At 44.4% G+C, this 17,717-nt stretch overlaps 1 protein-coding gene across 1 annotated transcript in view; it reads left to right on the forward strand.

Moving 5' to 3' along the window:
* tom1l2a (target of myb1 like 2 membrane trafficking protein a) overlaps positions 1-17,717 on the forward strand; it is an 87,163-nt gene that overhangs the window by 62,282 nt on the left and 7,164 nt on the right. Inside the window, 4 exon segments of the mRNA XM_079521358.1 lie at positions 1,634-1,676; positions 6,575-6,800; positions 9,956-10,076; positions 11,990-12,065. Of these exon segments, the coding sequence (XP_079377484.1) occupies positions 1,634-1,676; positions 6,575-6,800; positions 9,956-10,076; positions 11,990-12,065 (466 nt within the window).

A 17,717-nucleotide genomic window follows, 5' to 3' on the forward strand; every position in this document is an offset into this window, starting at 1 on the left:
CTCTCCTCTCCTGCTCTGATGTTTAGTTAGATCAGTCACGTGGTTCTCAACCAGTGGTCCAGGGACCACCAGTGGTCCATGAGAGGGTTCCAGGTGGTCCCTTTGTCTGAAATGATTCAATTATTCGATTCAATTATTGTTAAAACATTAGTTTTAGGTCTGAGAGGCTAAATGTCATCAAGTGGTGGTCCGTGGCTTACACACATGCAGAATAAATAATGGGCCCAGGCGGTGGCGTAACCGTCTGGGCACCCGACTGGTAATCCAGTCGCAGTGTGCCGCGGGTTCGACTCCCGAGCCCGACACGGCCTTTACTGCATGTCTTCCCCCATCTCTCTCCCGTTTCCTGTCAGCCTACTGTCTGTCCCTTCAAAAACCAATAAAAGGCGTAAGCCGCAAAAAAAATATCTTAAAAAAAAAAAAAAAAAAAAAGAATAAATAATGGGACGTTTGACATGAAAAGGGTTGAAAAACAGTGGTTCCCAAACTTTTTCACGTCAAGGACCCCCAAATTAAGACTCATCATTAGCCTGCGGACCCGCCATTAGAAGATATATGCCAAGGACCCCGTTGAGGGATGATTGTTACGGCTCTAGCAGTGATTTTCAACCATTTTAATTTCATGGGCCCTCCCGGTTTGACCTGAATGTCTTTGTATGGGACCCCAATGTATATCGTGAAAATCAAAGTTAATTTAACTCTGATAGTGTATAAATGGAACCAAATCAAGGTTCAAGGTTCAAGTTTATGTAGTGTCCCCGAAGGGCAAATTGGGTTGCAGCATAGACCGTACATTAACCCATTTTGGGCGGGAGGAACGCCTTTTGGTGTTAGCATCATGTTATGCTTTAGCTATTGAAAAATAGCAGATCTACAAGCTCATAGCGCGCCACTGAGTGGCGCGCTATGAGCTTGTAGGTCTGCTATTTTTGAAAAATCGAAGAACGACTGACATAGAAACATAGCTTTTTCAGAAAACTGTCAGGATGTAGGAGACATTTTTAGAAACTGATCTCAGGTCAGAATGGGTTAAGCACCTGTTTCTTAAAGATCTGGTCTATAGGCTGTTCATTTGTGAGACAATTATTTTAGAGGCCATTTAAATGGACCATTTGGTTCCATTTGTACACTCTCAGAGTTACAGACCCATAAGGGTCCATTTGGTTCCATTTGTACACTCTCAGAGTTACAGACCCATAAGGGTCCATTTGGTTCCATTTGTACACTCCCAGAGTTACAGACCCATAAGGGTCCATTTGGTTCCATTCGTACACTCTCAGGGTTACAGACCCATAAGGGTCCATTTGGTTCCATTTGTACACTCTCAGAGTTACAGACCCATAAGGGTCCATTTGTACACTCTCAGAGTTACAGACCCATAAGGGTCCATTTGTACACTCTCAGAGTTACAGACCCATAAGGGTCCATTTGTTTCCAAACTATCATTTAGCTGCGGGACCCCCTGGAACTCCCTCAAGGACCCCCTGGGGGTCCCTGGAGACCCCACTTTTGGGAACCACTGAGTTCGATGAAAGCAGTTATAGGTGTCAGGTCTGAACTCAGGCATGTTTAAAACACTGCAAGGCCACTGCTTCCTATTGTCTCTCTCTCTCTCTCTCTCTCTCCCCCACAGATACGAGCGCTACAGGTCTGGAAGAGCCGTGACAAACAACGGGGTGAGTACACACGGTTCAAACAAAGCATTCTTCCAAACATCTCAAGAAACCGTTAAGCTGCTGCCTTGTTTTATTTCTTCTTCTTATCAGCGTATTCACATGCACTCTGTATTTGCTCTGTATTTGCTCTGTATTTGCTCTGTATTTGCTCTGTATTTGCGTTGCCCTCGAGGGTCACTTTCACCACTAGCATTATTGCTCCCATTTGCGTTACTCTTTTAACCGTTTAACGGAGAATCTGCTGACACTGGTAATATGTTAATTCCAACTGCTTAACCCATTTTGGGCGGGAACCCCTTTTGGTGTTTTAAACATTATGTTATAATTTAGCTATTGAAGCTCGCGCGCTACGAGCTTGTATTTTTGAAAAATCTCGAAAATGTGGCTCAAATCTTTGAATGTATATTCTTTCATCGTTTTTAACTCCTTTTTTTGCTTCTGAGGGGTCCCTGGAACAACATATTTTCAGATGGGGGGTCGGCGGCCAATTACATATCATGTTTGGGGTCCTTGACATGAAATATTGAGCACAAACTGTCAAGATTTAAATGGGTTAACTGTAAATTAGCGGATGAATAAATAATGACACCCGGCACAAAAATTGCTTGGAGAATGTGGTGTCCGACATAATGAGGAACACACTCCGGGCGGCCTTGTGATCCTGTTTGGGACTTAACCCATTTTGGGCGGGAACCCCTTTTGGTGTTTTAAACATTACAGTTGGGTGCCACTGATATTGTCCCTTATCATTTGACCCATTTAGGCCTGACCTCAAATTTTTTTAAAATCCTTCTAAATCCTCCAGTTTTCTGAAATAAATATTTTCACGATTTTTCAAAAATAGCAGACCTACAAGCTCGTAGCGCGCCACTCGGTGGCGCGCTATGAGCTTGTAGATCTGCTATTTTTCAATAGCTTAATTATAACAATGTTTAAAACACCAAAAGGGGTTCCCACCCAAAATGGGTTAACTGTCCTTTTGCGCAGATCACGCAAACCTCAGCAAAAAGAAAAGGACAATATCGATGGCCTCCAACTGTATGTTATAATTTAGCTATTGAAAAATAGCAGATCTACAAGCTCATAGCGCGCCACCGTAGGTCTGCTATTTTTGAAAAATCGTGAAAATATTTATTTCAGAAAACTGGAGGATTTAGAAGATTTTGTATTTATTTTGAGGTCAGGCCTAAATGGGTTAAAGGACCACTTCACCACTTTTCAACCTATCTTCATATAATAGGTCCTCACTAATAATCATGAAAAAACGGCGCAATTATTTTCTACTCCGTCTGTGTCTCATAGGAGGGCTGTGGGCAGTTCAGAAACCCGTCCTCCAGTGACATCATCGATGGGGAATACAAGCTAATAGAAACTGCAGGCTTTCTAGTCCTGAAAAGTTGCATTGCGAAAATGCAAGCCATCGTTCTCACGATAATGAAAATCTAAACATTTTTGTAAAAAAAAATCTTGTTTTAAAAAAATCTGCCTAATGATGTTGTCACTCGTGGCGCGCTACGAGCTTGTAGATCTGCTATTTTCCAATAGCTAAAGTGTAACATAAAGGCTTAAAGGACCACTTCACCACTTTTCAACCTATCTTCATATAATAGGTCCTCACTAATAATCATGAAAAAACGGCGCAATTATTTTCTACTCCGTCTGTGTCTCATAGGAGGGCTGTGGGCAGTTCAGAAACCCGTCCTCCAGTGACATCATCGATGGGGAATACAAGCTAATAGAAACTGCAGGCTTTCTAGTCCTGAAAAGTTGCAATGCGAAAATGGAAGCCATCGTTCTCACGATAATGAAAATCTAAACATTTTTGTAAAAGAATCTTGTTTACAAAAATATCTGCCTAATGATGATGTCACTCGTGGCGCGCTACGAGCTTGTAGATCTGCTATTTTTCAATAGCTAAAGTGTAACATAAAGGCTTAACCCATTTTTGGCGGGAACCCCTTTTGGTGTTAGCATTATGTTATGCTTTAGCTATTGAAAAATAGCAGATGTACAAACTTGTAGGTCTGCTATTTTTGAAAAATCGTTAAAATGTGCCTCAAATCTTTCAGAAAATTGTCATGATTTAGAAAAAAAAATACATTTATTTTGACGTCAGGCCTGAATGGGTTAAAACACCAAAAAGGGGTTCCCGTTCAACCGGTTATTCCATGTGACCATAGCTTCAGTTCAACACGATCGTGTCCGCCAGTAAACCCCGGGGCCAATGTCACTGTGTGTCCAATCGATCGACTTGCATGCAGCTTCATTTCCTTCCTTCTTTCTTTCTTTGTTTGTTTTGGCTCAATATCTACCCCCGTGCTCTTTGTCTGTTTTGTGTGGCGGCCCAGCTGTTGGAGGCAAGTATGACAAGACAGACAGACAATTGTTACAATTATTATTATCACTATCATAAGTGGTAGAAGTAGTGCTTTTTCTGTCAATTGAACAAAAAAAATAGTTTTTTTTTTTTCCTCCACATGATTTTGTCTATAAATCCTTTTTTATTAGAAATGCAGCAATGTTGCAAAATCTGATTTCTTTATATTCAGTCTTTGTTTCCTTCTACGAGATTACTGAAATCTCAAAAAGGTGGGCATAATAAGCTTCGGCTTTAGCCCTTATCCCTTTTCGGTCAATTGTATCATGTCAACCCCTCTTTTCTGTATGTAATAATGTTGGATAAACCATGACCGAGACAAATAAACTATCTATCTATCTAACAGACAGACAGACAGTCAGTGTCCGTCCGTCCGTTCTGTGCAAAGACCCTGCCCTGGGGGCGGGGGGGGGGGGGGGGAGTCAGGGAACCGAACAAACGCGAGTGACACCGGATAGATGTTGACACATCGTGTCGCAACATTTGGCTCGTGTCCAACATTACAGACCAGCCCATCCAGTGACACTAGAAGTGCTGCAACCGGCTCCTCTCCTCTGGTCAGTGGCGTGCACACAGACATTTAGAGGGGGCAGCTAGGTGCTCAAGTGAAAAAAAAGGGCACCTTGTTGTGCAGCGTGTGGAACCGGCCCCGGTTTTGCCTTATTAATAGTGTGAGATTTATAGATTTTGGGGCCTAAATAATATATTAGAAGTTTTTTTTTTTTTCAAGAATTGATCAATGTCACCATTATCCACATACTCTATGTGCCCTTTAAAAAATAAAAATAAAACATTTTTTTTCTTTTTTTCCAAAAGGGCACATTGGCAAAAAGGGCAGGGGGTGCTCTAGCACCCCCTAGTGTCTATCTGTGCACACCACTGGCCTCTGGCTTTGTCTCTCCCACCTGTCGTCGTCCCTTCCAGTCACCAAGTGTCTGACTCTCATGTTGAACTCTGTAAAACGCTGTCCCTGTTCAACCTCAGAGGTTGTGATCCCAATGTGTTTGGCCTCCAAGTGCGTCCATTGGCCCTCCTCCTCCGGCCCCTAATAGCACTGACCCACAAACTAGCCAATCGCTTTCTTCTCTCTAGTCTGCTCGGGACTGTGTATAGAATCGCAATAGATTTCGACATCCCCCCCCTCCCCCAGTCCCCCCTCCCCCAGTGTGAAGGGTGAACATGTCCTATCATTTTCATCACGTTTAACCACATGAACCCCTAGCATAGCAAACCCTATTCTGGTTGAGAAATGATCTGCATAAATGCTCACTGTGAGCTTGTACATGGATGCTTTTTTGAGAGAGTAGGGGAACAAGCATTATACAACAGGTCGTTTCGAGGAAGCAATCTGATTGGTTGAAACAGCCTTCTAGCCGTGGTTCAAACGAGCACCACTCCACACCTAATCAAAACAAATAATTCAGCTGCTCTGTTCTCCCAGAGCGCTTGCAAACTCGGTGGCTATAGGCTAGCTAGTTTATTGGGACATTTGTGGTCGTAGTGACTACAGTAAATTAGTCATTAAAGTAATGTGTTTTTTCAGCGATTTTCTTAGTTTTAAGGGTACTTACTTACTTAATCCTCTTCGTTCCCGGTAAGGGTAACTGTTGTATAAGTGCAATATTACACTCGAGGGTGTGGTTTAACGTGATTATTGCCACTTCGGTGATGCTTGCGGAACTCGACTACGTCTCGTTCCTGACCGCATCACTGTCGTGGCAATAGTCACGTTAAACCACACCCTCTCGTGCAATATTGCTTAATTGACCCCCGTCGCCCGGGGCCGCGACCCCCGGTAAATTAAGTATGCATAGGGTTTAAGCGGTTAAGAGCAGATGACTTGGGAGGGTGATAAGTACTCTAAACTTTCTAAAGGACCCGAGTATTTCCTCTAAAAAAGGCTTTGGTGGCCCCAGACCATTAGCTGTGCTGTTGCCATGTACTCATTCATCAAGTGATTTTGGTCGACTAAATCTACAGTTGATTTAGTTGACTAAAATGTATTTTGGCGGGCCTTGATGGCGCGTAATGGCTGGTTTTACAGATGGCGCTGCGACGCGTTGTGACCTTGTAGATCTGCTATTTTCAGCATGCAACCAAGTGTAAAATTATGTACTTATACTGGATCTCTTGTCCACTAGTCCCTTCCTAACATTTTAGTCTAGTTTTTATCTGTTGACGAAATTGTCAATACATTTAGGGCTCCATTTTCGTCACCGCTAAACCCCTTATCCCTAAACTTCTTTGCCTTTTTTTTACTATTTTGAAAGACATTTTTGAATAGTTCAACTAGCCAATCTACATTGACACGTTGTGAGCTTGTAGACTGGCCATTTTAACTATTCAAAAATGTTTTGCAAAATAGTAAAAAAAAAAAAAAAAGGCAAAGAAGTTTTAGGGATTTATTTAGTTTCCATGTAGTTTTCCTCGGCGAAGAAAGGTATAGTCGACGAACATTTTCCATCTCAGTTTTAGTCGACGAAATCAACACTGCACCATTCCTTCCTCCCGGGTATACCAGATGCTGAGCGAGGCCACGGAGGACAACCTGATAGACCTGGGCCCGGGGTCCCCCGCCGTGGTGACCCGACGGACCACCGGCGCCAGCCCCCCGCACCACCACAGCGCCGCCACCGGCGCCGCCCCGGTGGTGGCGGGGGGCGCCACGGCCTCCCCGGCCCGGCTCAACCCAGCCGTAGGAGGATCCCCCAACGCCTCCTCGCTGTCCAACACCCTGGCCGGACTGGGTAAGAAGAATGATGACCTGATCATCTTGAATTAGATCCTACAGTATAGAGAGTATGCACATTAGGGCTGTGAATCTTTGGGTGTCCCACGATTTCGATTCAAGCTTGTAGATCTGCTATTTTCAGCATGCAACCAAGTGAAAATGTACTTATACTGGATCTCTTGTCCACTAGTCCCTTCCTAACATTTTAGTCCAGTTTTTATTTGTTGATGAAATTGTCAGTATATTTAGTCTTGGTTTTAGTCCTCATGGCTTAGTTTTAATTTAGTTTCCATCAGTGAAAAAAGGTAGTCGACGAAAACAACACTGCTTCTAATCTAAAGTGAGGCGGCCGTGAGGCGGTCAAGTAACAAATATATTTATTTAGCAGACGCTCTTTATCCAGAGTGACTTACAGTAAGCAAGGCAAGCACATACATAGAATGCCGAGAGACGGCCTGGGCCATGGCACCTTGGCTGGTAGTCTGGCAGTGTGCCGCGGGTTCGACTCCCGATCCCGACGGCCTTTACTGCATGTCTTCCCCCCATCTCTCTCCCCATTTCCTGTCAGCCTACTGTGAACTGTCTGTCCCTCCATAAAAAAATAAAGGCGAAAGCCACAAAAAAAACATTTAAACAAAAAAGAATGCCTAGAGACAGTGCAATGCCTCAGTAACCCTAGTAGGACCACAGGTAAACCAAGGACCCATATAACATCAGTCTAAATATGAATATAATATAAACACGTATAATCTGTACATTGAAACTCTTGTCTAAATAACATGCTTTCTAAATTACATTTTAACATGTGCATAAGACTGCAATCACTGCATGATGGTAAAGGCTAGGTCAAGTGCAAACGAAGAGATGAGTGAGTCTTGCTCAGGGACACCTCGACACATTGCTGAGGGGCCGAGAATGGAACCTGCGGGACCTTCTGCTTGGCTCAGTCGCTGCATGGGCTCTCTACCCGTTCAGCTGTATAGTCTCCCTCAAGGATAGAAACAAAAGACTGTAACTTCAGCGTGGAGAGAGAGAGATACAACATTTCATATTCTGTAAATGTATACACACAGTAGGGCATTAAGCAATACTAGTAAATCCACTAGTCGACCTTGTTGGTACTAGTTGAGTAGTTGACCCGATTTTGTAGGCCTCAAGATCAGGTATATTATAGTTATAGTCACCAATGTACACAGTTTTTAAATGTACAAATATATATATATATATATATATTTTTACATAATAGGTAGTTAAACAACTAGTCGACTAGTAAACTATAGTCAACTAGTAAACTTGAGTAGAAGTGAATGCCCTAATACACAGACACATATACGGTGGTTGATGGACTGTAGGACACACACACACACACACACACACACACTCACACACACACGCACACACACACACAGAGAGAGGGCAGTAACTCAGCCTGGTCTCTGCAGACGTGTAAGGGCAACAGAGGATAAAGAGGAGTCATAATCTGGCTACTAATTGGAACAAAGCCCAGTTTCATAACTCACAGTTAACGACCACGACACACACACACACACACACACACACACACACACACACACACACACACACACACACACACACACACAGAGGTAGCTCCCTCGTTGACCTCGAGGAACCCCCCCCCCCCCCTATCGCTTCGCTCCCTGGCCGAGCCTCAGAGAGACATTACAACCTCATTTATAGTTCTCGTGGCGGCCGTGGCTGAGTGGGTAGAGAGAGAGAGAAAGAGAGAGAGAGAGGCCCTCTGGGAACCGGTGGCGGTCGCCGGTTCAAGCCTCGGGTCGGCCAGTATCTATACGCAGGGAAGTGTCCCTGAGCAACACTCTTAACAGGTTGGGGGCCGGGGACGGAGATCCTTGTCCTGGCACTTGACGGAGATTGATTAAGATGACGGAGATTAACCCATTTTGACCTGAGATCTGATTCTAAAAAATGTCTTCTAAATCCTGACAGTTTTCAGTGTCCAACATTACAGACCAGTAATCAGTCGTTCTTCGATTTTTCAAAAATAGCAGACCTACAAGCTCGTAGCGCGCCACTCGGTGGCGTGCTATGAGCTTGTAGATCTGCTATTTTTTGGACTCCTGATGCATAGAAGGAGGCATGAGGTCAGTCTGCTGCCCCCCCCCAGGTTGGCAGAGGAAGTGTAGCGCCCAGGATTACATTAGATAATTGGCACTGGGTGAAAAAACTGGGTTGCAAAATTGTGGGGTAAAAATAAAGATGCGCTAGGACCAGAGCCGGACTTACCGTTGGGCTAGGGTGGGCTGAAGCCCGGGGGCCCCCGACTAGGGGGGCCCCAAAAAAAAAAAAAAAAAAAAACATTTTTTTTTTTTTTTTTTTTTTTGAATTAAAAAATTGTAAAGTGAAATCCAATTCAAGTGAAATGTGTGTATTGTTATTGTATTTAGTTGTATTATGGTTAAACCATTGAGAGCTTCTGCCTGCCTGCCTCTCTTTTTAGGGGCCTGGGTACCCCAAAATGAAAACAAAATAGCCCAAATTTTTTTCGGCCTCGCGGCTGTGCCGCGAGGCCAAATCGCGGGACGCGCGGCTTTGCCGCGCGCCCCAAGGGGGGCCCTCAAATTTGCTCCAGCCCGGGGGCCCTCAGCAAGGTAAATCCGGCTCTGGCTAGGACGTGTACACATGTCATTGCAACCCGTCGGTTTGGATTGCTTATGACGTGCTGGACACGTCGGATGGACGGAACCTGTTAACCCATTTAAGCCTGACGTCGAAATTTTAAAAAAAAAGTCTTCTAAATCATGAAAATTTTCTGAAAAACCTCATGTTTTCTCAATATTGGTTCTCAATAGTTCATGTCAAGAATGCCAGAATTATCTGTATTTGGCCACCGGCCCACATCTGAAAATATATTGTTCCAGGGACCTCCCCAGAAGCAAAGATTTGAGTTCAAAACGTTCACTGTGAAAGAATATATTTTCAAAGATTTGCCACATTTTCGTGATTTTTCAAAAATAGCAGACCTACAAGCTCGTAGCGCGCCACTCGGTGGCGCGCTATGAGCTTGTAGATCTGCTATTTTTCAACAGCTAAAGCACAACATAATGCTAACACCAAAAGGTGTTCCCGCCCAAAATGGGTTAATGACTCTGATCTTGTATTGAACGTTTCTCTCCCACCATGCCCTCCCAGACGTGGGCGCGGACAGCGTGAGCGGCACCCTGGCCAGCCTGTCGGCTCCCGGACAGAACCGGGACGACTTTGACATGTTCGCCCACACCAGAGGCAGCTCCCTGGCCGACCAGCGCAAGAAGTAAGTGTGTGTGTCCATCTATCTCCGCCTGGTACTGTTACTGTACAATTTACAATTTAGGCATTTAGCAGACGCTCTTAATCCAGAGCGACTTACATTAGGCAAGAACAAAAGCATGGGAATACATCACATATATAAAATGCATTTATCATGAAACATGCGTAAGCTAAGAACGTAACTAGAACATATCTATATAATGACACTATACATATAAACTATTCATATATAATATACTATGCTATACATAATGTACTATGAGGTGCTATGACTACATACAATGCAATTATTGTGCTGTCTACATGACATGCTATAAGTCTGTTTCAAATGCTATCTAAGTCTAAAAAGTGCTATCTAAGGGGGTAGGATAAGTGCTATGGGCCATGATGGAAAACGTCTGAAAAGGTGGGTTTTCAGACTAAGGCGGAAGATTGGGAGTGATGCTGCAGTTCTGATTGCAACGGGGAGTGCATACCCTGCTTGGTACCACTCTAAACCTGGTACCCCCCCCCCCCCCCCTCCCTGTCTGGTACCCACCGTGCCCTGGGTCCAGTTCTCATAATACCGTATAACAAATGCTCCAAAATATATATTTTTGAGGGCGCGCCACCGAGTGGCGCGCTATGAGCTTGTAGGTCTGCTATTTTTTGAAAAGTCGTGAAAATGTGGCGCGAATCTTTGAATACGGTGTACCAAGCCCATGGTACGGTGTACCAAGCCCATAAGAGTCAGTTGGACAGAGTACGGCAGAGCTTCGGAGCAACCAGAGTGGCGTAGAGTAGACTAGGAGTAGGAGAGTGCAGGCGTCATTGAGGGGGCAGAAAACAGCGCTCGAGCGCTATAGTCAAAGCAGAGCTGGAGTGTGACAAGCTGGAGTTTGAAAAACATCGTTTTCAACGAGAGCGGCGCAAATATCAGCAATTTTTAGGCATGTGTGCAACATGTCAACCGTTTAGAAGTATTGCACAGTGACAACTAAAGTCTCTATACTGTTCCTGGACTTCCAAAGTCCAGGACTTTAATTGTCACTCGTCAGCTCCACATCCTGATAGCAGCAACGAGCCGCCATTGGACCCGGCTCTGTGCTGGTGGCTCTGGGAGCAACCAGACAAGGTAGTTAGTGCATCCGGTTCGATCAGTATAATGCTCCAAAAATGTTGACTTAACCAATCAACCTGGCGTCCCTAAAACTGCCAGTTTACACGCTCACGAGTACATATAGGGCTTTTAACCCATTTTGGTGTTTTAAGCATTATGTTATACTTGAGCTATTGAAAAATAGCAGACCTACAAGTTCATAGCGCGGCACTCGGTGCCGCGCTATGAACTTGTAGGTCTGCTATTTTTGAAAAATCGTGAAAATGTGCCTCAAATCTTTGAATATATATTATTACAGAGTTAACATTTTAACTCAAATCTTTGCTTCTGAGGGGGTCCCTGGAACAACATATTTTCAGATGGGGGGGTGGAGGCATATTACATTACATTTTTTGGGGGTCCTTGACATGAAAAAACTGAGCACCACTGATACAGAAACATGAGGTATTTCAGAAAACTGTCACTTATAGCCCTATAGACTTCATTGACTTCATTGACAATGACAGCACCCCGCCAGGGATCTTCTACAGTAGACTGGCCCACTCCTTTTTTAGTTTTTGCCTCGACCAAATTGATTCGCCAAAAATAGCCGATATATACGAGCTTGCAAATCGGTTATTTCCGCTGAATGCTGGCCCTATAGCGATGCTATGATTCAAGCGGTTAAAGAGATGCCATCTCTCCTGAAGTCATGCTATTGGAAACTCCTTGTCCTTGTTGATGTGATTAGACACGACTGCGTTCTATCAATCTGTCTGTGTCTCTCAACACGGTGTGTGCGTGTGCGTGTGTTTGTGTGCGTGTGTGTGTGTGTCTAGTGTAAAATACGAGGATCCTCAGGCTCTGGGCAGCTTGGCCTCTGCTCTGGATGTCAGGCAACACAACACTGGAGGGGTGAGTACACCAAGGCATGCTGGGAGTTGTAGTGTGTATATATACAGTACATAATTGCTGTCAGGCAGAAACCTTGTATCTCCATATTACAACTTTTTTTGTAGTTTCTTTTTCATACATATAGGCTAATACATAAAGGCTGCTCTTCAACATAAACTACAAGAGTGTGTCAGAGAAAGTAGTGAACATAGCTAGGATCTAGAAGCTCATGGTAGCTTTTCCTTCGCTACTGTTTAATTGTATTTTACATGTATTATTTAATAATAATAATAATAATAATGGACATACAAGGTTTCCATATTACAGCGAACAAGGGGTGCGTTCGGATATGGCGCACTGTGCAATACAAACTAGTGCTGCCAACGAATATTCCATATTCGAATGAATATTCGAATGTAAAAAAAATAAAAGAATAATCGGATTTATTAAATTAAGATTCAAATTTAAAAAATAACAATAAAATGGCTGTGTGAGTTCTGGCGAGACTCTGTGCCGCGTAAACTAAAACATTATACAAAGATTAGGCTACTAAGATAATTATGAATCTTTCATTTGATCTCGCAAGACTCAAGAGAGCGCATTTCTCAGCGCCGACCGCGGCCCATACTACAGGACCGGACCATATAGATAAAGAAAGAGACAGTTTTACAGCATATTAGGCTGCAATATTCATATCATATTTCATATTAAAATCATATACATTCGACATTTGAAATCATTAGAAATTCGTCCGAATCCATGTGGTGTTTTAAAAGGAATATTCAAATATCATTTTCGGCCAATTCTGGCAGCACTAATACAAACTAATATGTGAGTGCGCTCCTGGTTTTCCGAACGCACCCAATGTGTGTGTTAGTAAGTGTGGCCTTTGCTGCAGCGGTCTGCATGTGACGGGCGGTCAGCCGCTTGCAGTTCCAGGCTGTGGAGTGACATCAGATCACATGTCACATGCGTGTCAGACCAGACCTGGCAGACACATGTCACATGCATGTCAGACCTGGCAGACACATGTCACATGCGTGTCGGACCAGACCTGGCAGACACATGTCACATGCATGTCAGACCTGGCAGACACATGTCACATGTGTGTCGGACCAGACCTGGCAGACACATGTCACATGCGTGTCGGACCAGACCTGGCAGACACATGATGTCACATGCGTGTCAGACCTGGCAGACACATGTCACATGCGTGTCGGACCAGACCTGGCAGACACATGTCACATGCGTGTCGGACCAGACCTGGCAGACACATGTCACATGCGTGTCGGACCAGACCTGGCAGACACATGTCACATGCGTGTCGGACCAGACCTGGCAGACACATGTCACATGCGTGTCGGACCAGACCTGGCAGACACATGTCACATGTGTGTCGGACCAGACCTGGCAGACACATGTCACATGCGTGTCGGACCAGACCTGGCAGACACATGTCACATGCGTGTCGGACCAGACCTGGCAGACACATGTCACATGCGTGTCAGACCAGTCTGTCACACGCAGACTGACACTACACACGGCTCAACGCAACATGTATAGATGGAGCAGGACTCGTCAGCAACTGTCATGTCTTATACCTGCGGGATTCGAACCGCATGAGAGTTTAAATGCTCTACCGCTCAGCCCAAGAGGGAGATATTGCGCCTCTGAGCTCCAGGCAGCACTACTTAGTACTTAACCTGACACCATGGGGTCTAAAAATGTCCCCAATGGAGTATGGAGATCACCTCCATATACGTCCAATGGTGTAAAAAATAAAATCTATTAAAATAAACTTTTGTGGACCAACCCTGCACTGTTTTAATGATTAAAAGTATTTCTGGATTGCAGATTAAACGCTAACTCTAAATGGTTTCAAATAATATTTTAGTCGGGCCCACAGTATGAACCTGTTGGCTAAAGTACGTATACACGTCAAAGCTCTCATAATAGGGATGTCCCGATACCCTTTTTTCGTTTCCGATCCGATTCCGATCCAACAATTTATGTGTTAGCCGATACCGATACCGATACCAGTGCTTTTTTTAAAAAAGTGTAAAGTACATGTACTCATGTTGGTTGCGTTATCACGTAGAATAACGTGAAGTTTAGCCCTGGTGATGTTCCACTTTGCATGCAAGCACACACACACACACACACACACACACACACACAGACACACACACTATGCATATTATATATATGCTTATTATATTTTAATAATCTTCTCTTTATTTTAACCAACCAAGGCATCCCTTTGCACTACATTTTACTAGGGCCTTATACAGTGCCTTTCTAAAAGACAGAGGGAACTGTTAATTGTGTACCGTCACTTTAAATGCGTAATGCATCATCGTACATTGGTGTCACGCACCAAAAATAGCCAGTCTACAAGCTCACACCGTGTCTGGTTGCACTGCGTTGTGAGCTTGTAGCTCTGCCTTTTCAGCAACGATAGATTGAGAAGTTGCATGCACTGATGCACATTGGAATACGTCACGTATTATGTGAGACTATTCAATCGATCTGCGGGAGATATTATAACTACGCTTCCTCCCCGCAAATATATATCATATGCGGGGAGGAAGCGTCAGTGAATCCTCGCTATGAGTCTGGCCGCGCCAGGCTAGCAGCTGACGGCTCCCGTGTTGTTTCGACTCGGTGCAGACATGATGCAAAGGTATCGCATTTGGGTTTAATAGAATGCATAATTGACAGATGCATTAAAATGTAACCAAACTTTTCCACCCGTTCCACCCACGGCGCAAGTTACCATGAGCGTCAGACCACCGTGGCCCAGTCAGTTTAGAGTTTATTTGTCCAGTCTAACTTCGAAGAGAGGGGGAGAAAGAAAAACAACAAAAGATAGTCTACTTGGATTCCGATGCATTCCGATACAAGTATCGGTATCGGGACATGCCTAATAATTAGTATGTCAAATGTGTAGTTTTTAAACGGCTCTTTGATCAGAAAGTTGTTCTCACTTTTCAGTTTGTCATTTTTGCACACATTTTGGTCGTCAGGGTCCTGTTTTCAGGCACATCGCTGCTGATTTAAACTCAGCCAGCCAGCGGGTGTTTGTGGAACAGGAACTCTATTTAAAAATGAGCTTCCAGATGAGTTCCTACAAGCCCTTCGTTCCTGTCCTCAGCGCACCTTTCCAAAGAATTCACACACCTGTAATCAATATCACGTCATCATCTCAGGTTCCTTTGATCTGAATGTATGCCCAGTACTTTACTTTATGTACACATTCATCATACGGTACACATAGACGGAGACACATACCGTGCACGCACACGCCACACATACACACGTGTGTGTGTGCACTCGCGCACGCACACACACACACGCCCAAGCAGGTGGAATTCAACACACCAGGCCGGGCGGGCGGGCGGGCGGGACGGGCAAGGTGCCAGATATCCTCATGTGGCCTCGTGTCCTCGTCTATACTGTAAAGTTCCTTTACCTTGCTTAACCTTAGGAGGGTTCCATGTTTTTTTTTTCTTCTTTTTTTTTCTCATTATATGGAATGAACCCCTCCCATTTCCTCCCCTCCTCCTCCTTCTAGCTTCAGTTTTCATATTTGACTTTCTCCTCTCTCTCTCTCTCTCTCTCTCTCTCTACTCTCTCCTATACTGTGTGCTGTGCGGGTGGGGGGGGTGTGGTTGGTTCATCACAGCTGATGAGGGTTATAGGGGATGAGGTCATCCCGGCAGATCAGGAGCTGCCCATAGACAGCTGGCTTATCACCCAAGGAATGGTGAGGACCCCCTACCTATATTCAGTGCCCCCCCCCCCCCCCCAAACACCCCTCGACCACCCCCCCCCCCCCCCCCCCCACCTCCCCTGCATCAGTCCACCGCAAAAACCCTCTCTTTTGCTGCTCTCACACTAGCAGATGCAAAAGATACAAAGATGCAAAGCTACAGTACGCAAGCGTACTAGCTTTGTATCTTTGTAGCTGAAGTTGAAACCGGCTCAACTTTTTGTTGTATAGCTTTTGTAACGTCGGATGTGTATCTTTGTAATCTTCAACGTCGCTGCAGGCTTCCATTGAACATGAATGATAGGCCGCAGCTTTGCATCTGCCCCGTGTGACCGCGGCATCTCACATCATCCGTAACAACAACCCCCGACGCATCCCTCCATCCATCCCTCCATCCATCCTCCATGACTGTTGGAAGCCGCTGCGCAGCACCCACAGACAGACAGCAGACAGACAGACAGCAGACAGACAGACAGACAGTTGATTCCATCATTGGACAATGGCCTTCAAGCCTTTAAATGCAGAGTTCCTTCCTTAGTCATCTCCTGAGCACCCCTATAGAGCGTTGCAGTCCCGCCCCCCTACCAGGGCCCAGGAAATGATCCCCTGTTCATTTTCCTCATAGACTTTTCAAAAAGTATTTATTTAAAGACCTTTTGAGCCTCGTACAAAGCCAAATCGAGTTGTGAGAAATCATGACAACAAAACATTTTTTGTTGTCACCTTTTGTTGTTTTTCTTCTTTGTAATTTTTTTGTGATTTTTTTGTAATCTTCTTTTGGTTTGGTCCAAAATATTGTGTTTATTGTCATCATTTGTCACAACTCCAGTTGGCTTTGTCCGCGGCGTAACCGTCTTTAAATAAATACTTTTTGAAATCTATGGGAAAAATGCATTGGGAATCATTTCCTGGGCCTGGCGTCGTCATGAAAGGGGGCGGGACTGCGACACTCTATACTATCTGACTGTTGAGCTGCAGTGAACCGTGTGATCGGATATCAATGGATATCTTATCTTACTTGGCTATTGTTCACAATTACGTACTTATCTAAATCTAATTAAAAATAAAGTGAGGGTGATTCAGAGAAAAATACTCTAGTGCAGTGGTTTTGACAAACGAGTCAGAATCTCAAGGTTGGGCCTGTATTCACATCCGTGCAAAATAGCCAATTCTTTTTTAATTTACTAATGCAAAATAAAACGTTGGATAATATATTTTTGTGGATATAGAATTGCCCCTCTGCAGCTTATTAGGAAAACGCCATGCAAATTGCTGATGTAGTAAATCAACATAATCATAACTTTTTATATATTGTAGTCCCATGGCAAAAGAATCTGAAACAAAAAGTGAGCACAGTACTCGTCCATGGGTGCATGGCTCAAGAAGACTCACCCATGTGTAAGAAAACAAAGAATAGGCCAGCGCTCCAAGGTCACTTCTGGTTCTTTTAATTCATCGTTTTCAGCGTCAAGCCTTCTCTAAGGCTTGACGGTGACACTGAAACACTAGCCTGGCTAATAAGCCAGACCGAATCAGCCGTTGGCAAAAAAAATAATTGCCTGCCGGTGGATTACGGTCTGGAGAGGCTCAATTGTACGCCCATTTCCTACACCAGAGAACTGGTGTGGCCAATCGGGACACGGTATACAATATGGGCGGGCTTTGGTACAGTGACGTTAAATGCTTGAGACCTTTGACTGACAGTAGCTCTGACCAATTGCGTCAAAGAGAAAATGTTTGAACCCGCCCCCCGGGAAACAAGATCCATACACAGCATCTCCAGACTCAAATACCACACGACATGATTTGAGTCTGGCTTATTAGCCAGGCTACCGAAACACAACCATGTATGCACGTGCCTTGTTATGGCACCAGAAGGACACTGTTTGGCAACCACCGTT

Source organism: Electrona antarctica (genome assembly GCF_951216825.1).
Source record: "Electrona antarctica genome assembly, chromosome: 14".
NCBI lineage: Eukaryota > Metazoa > Chordata > Actinopteri > Myctophiformes > Myctophidae > Electrona > Electrona antarctica.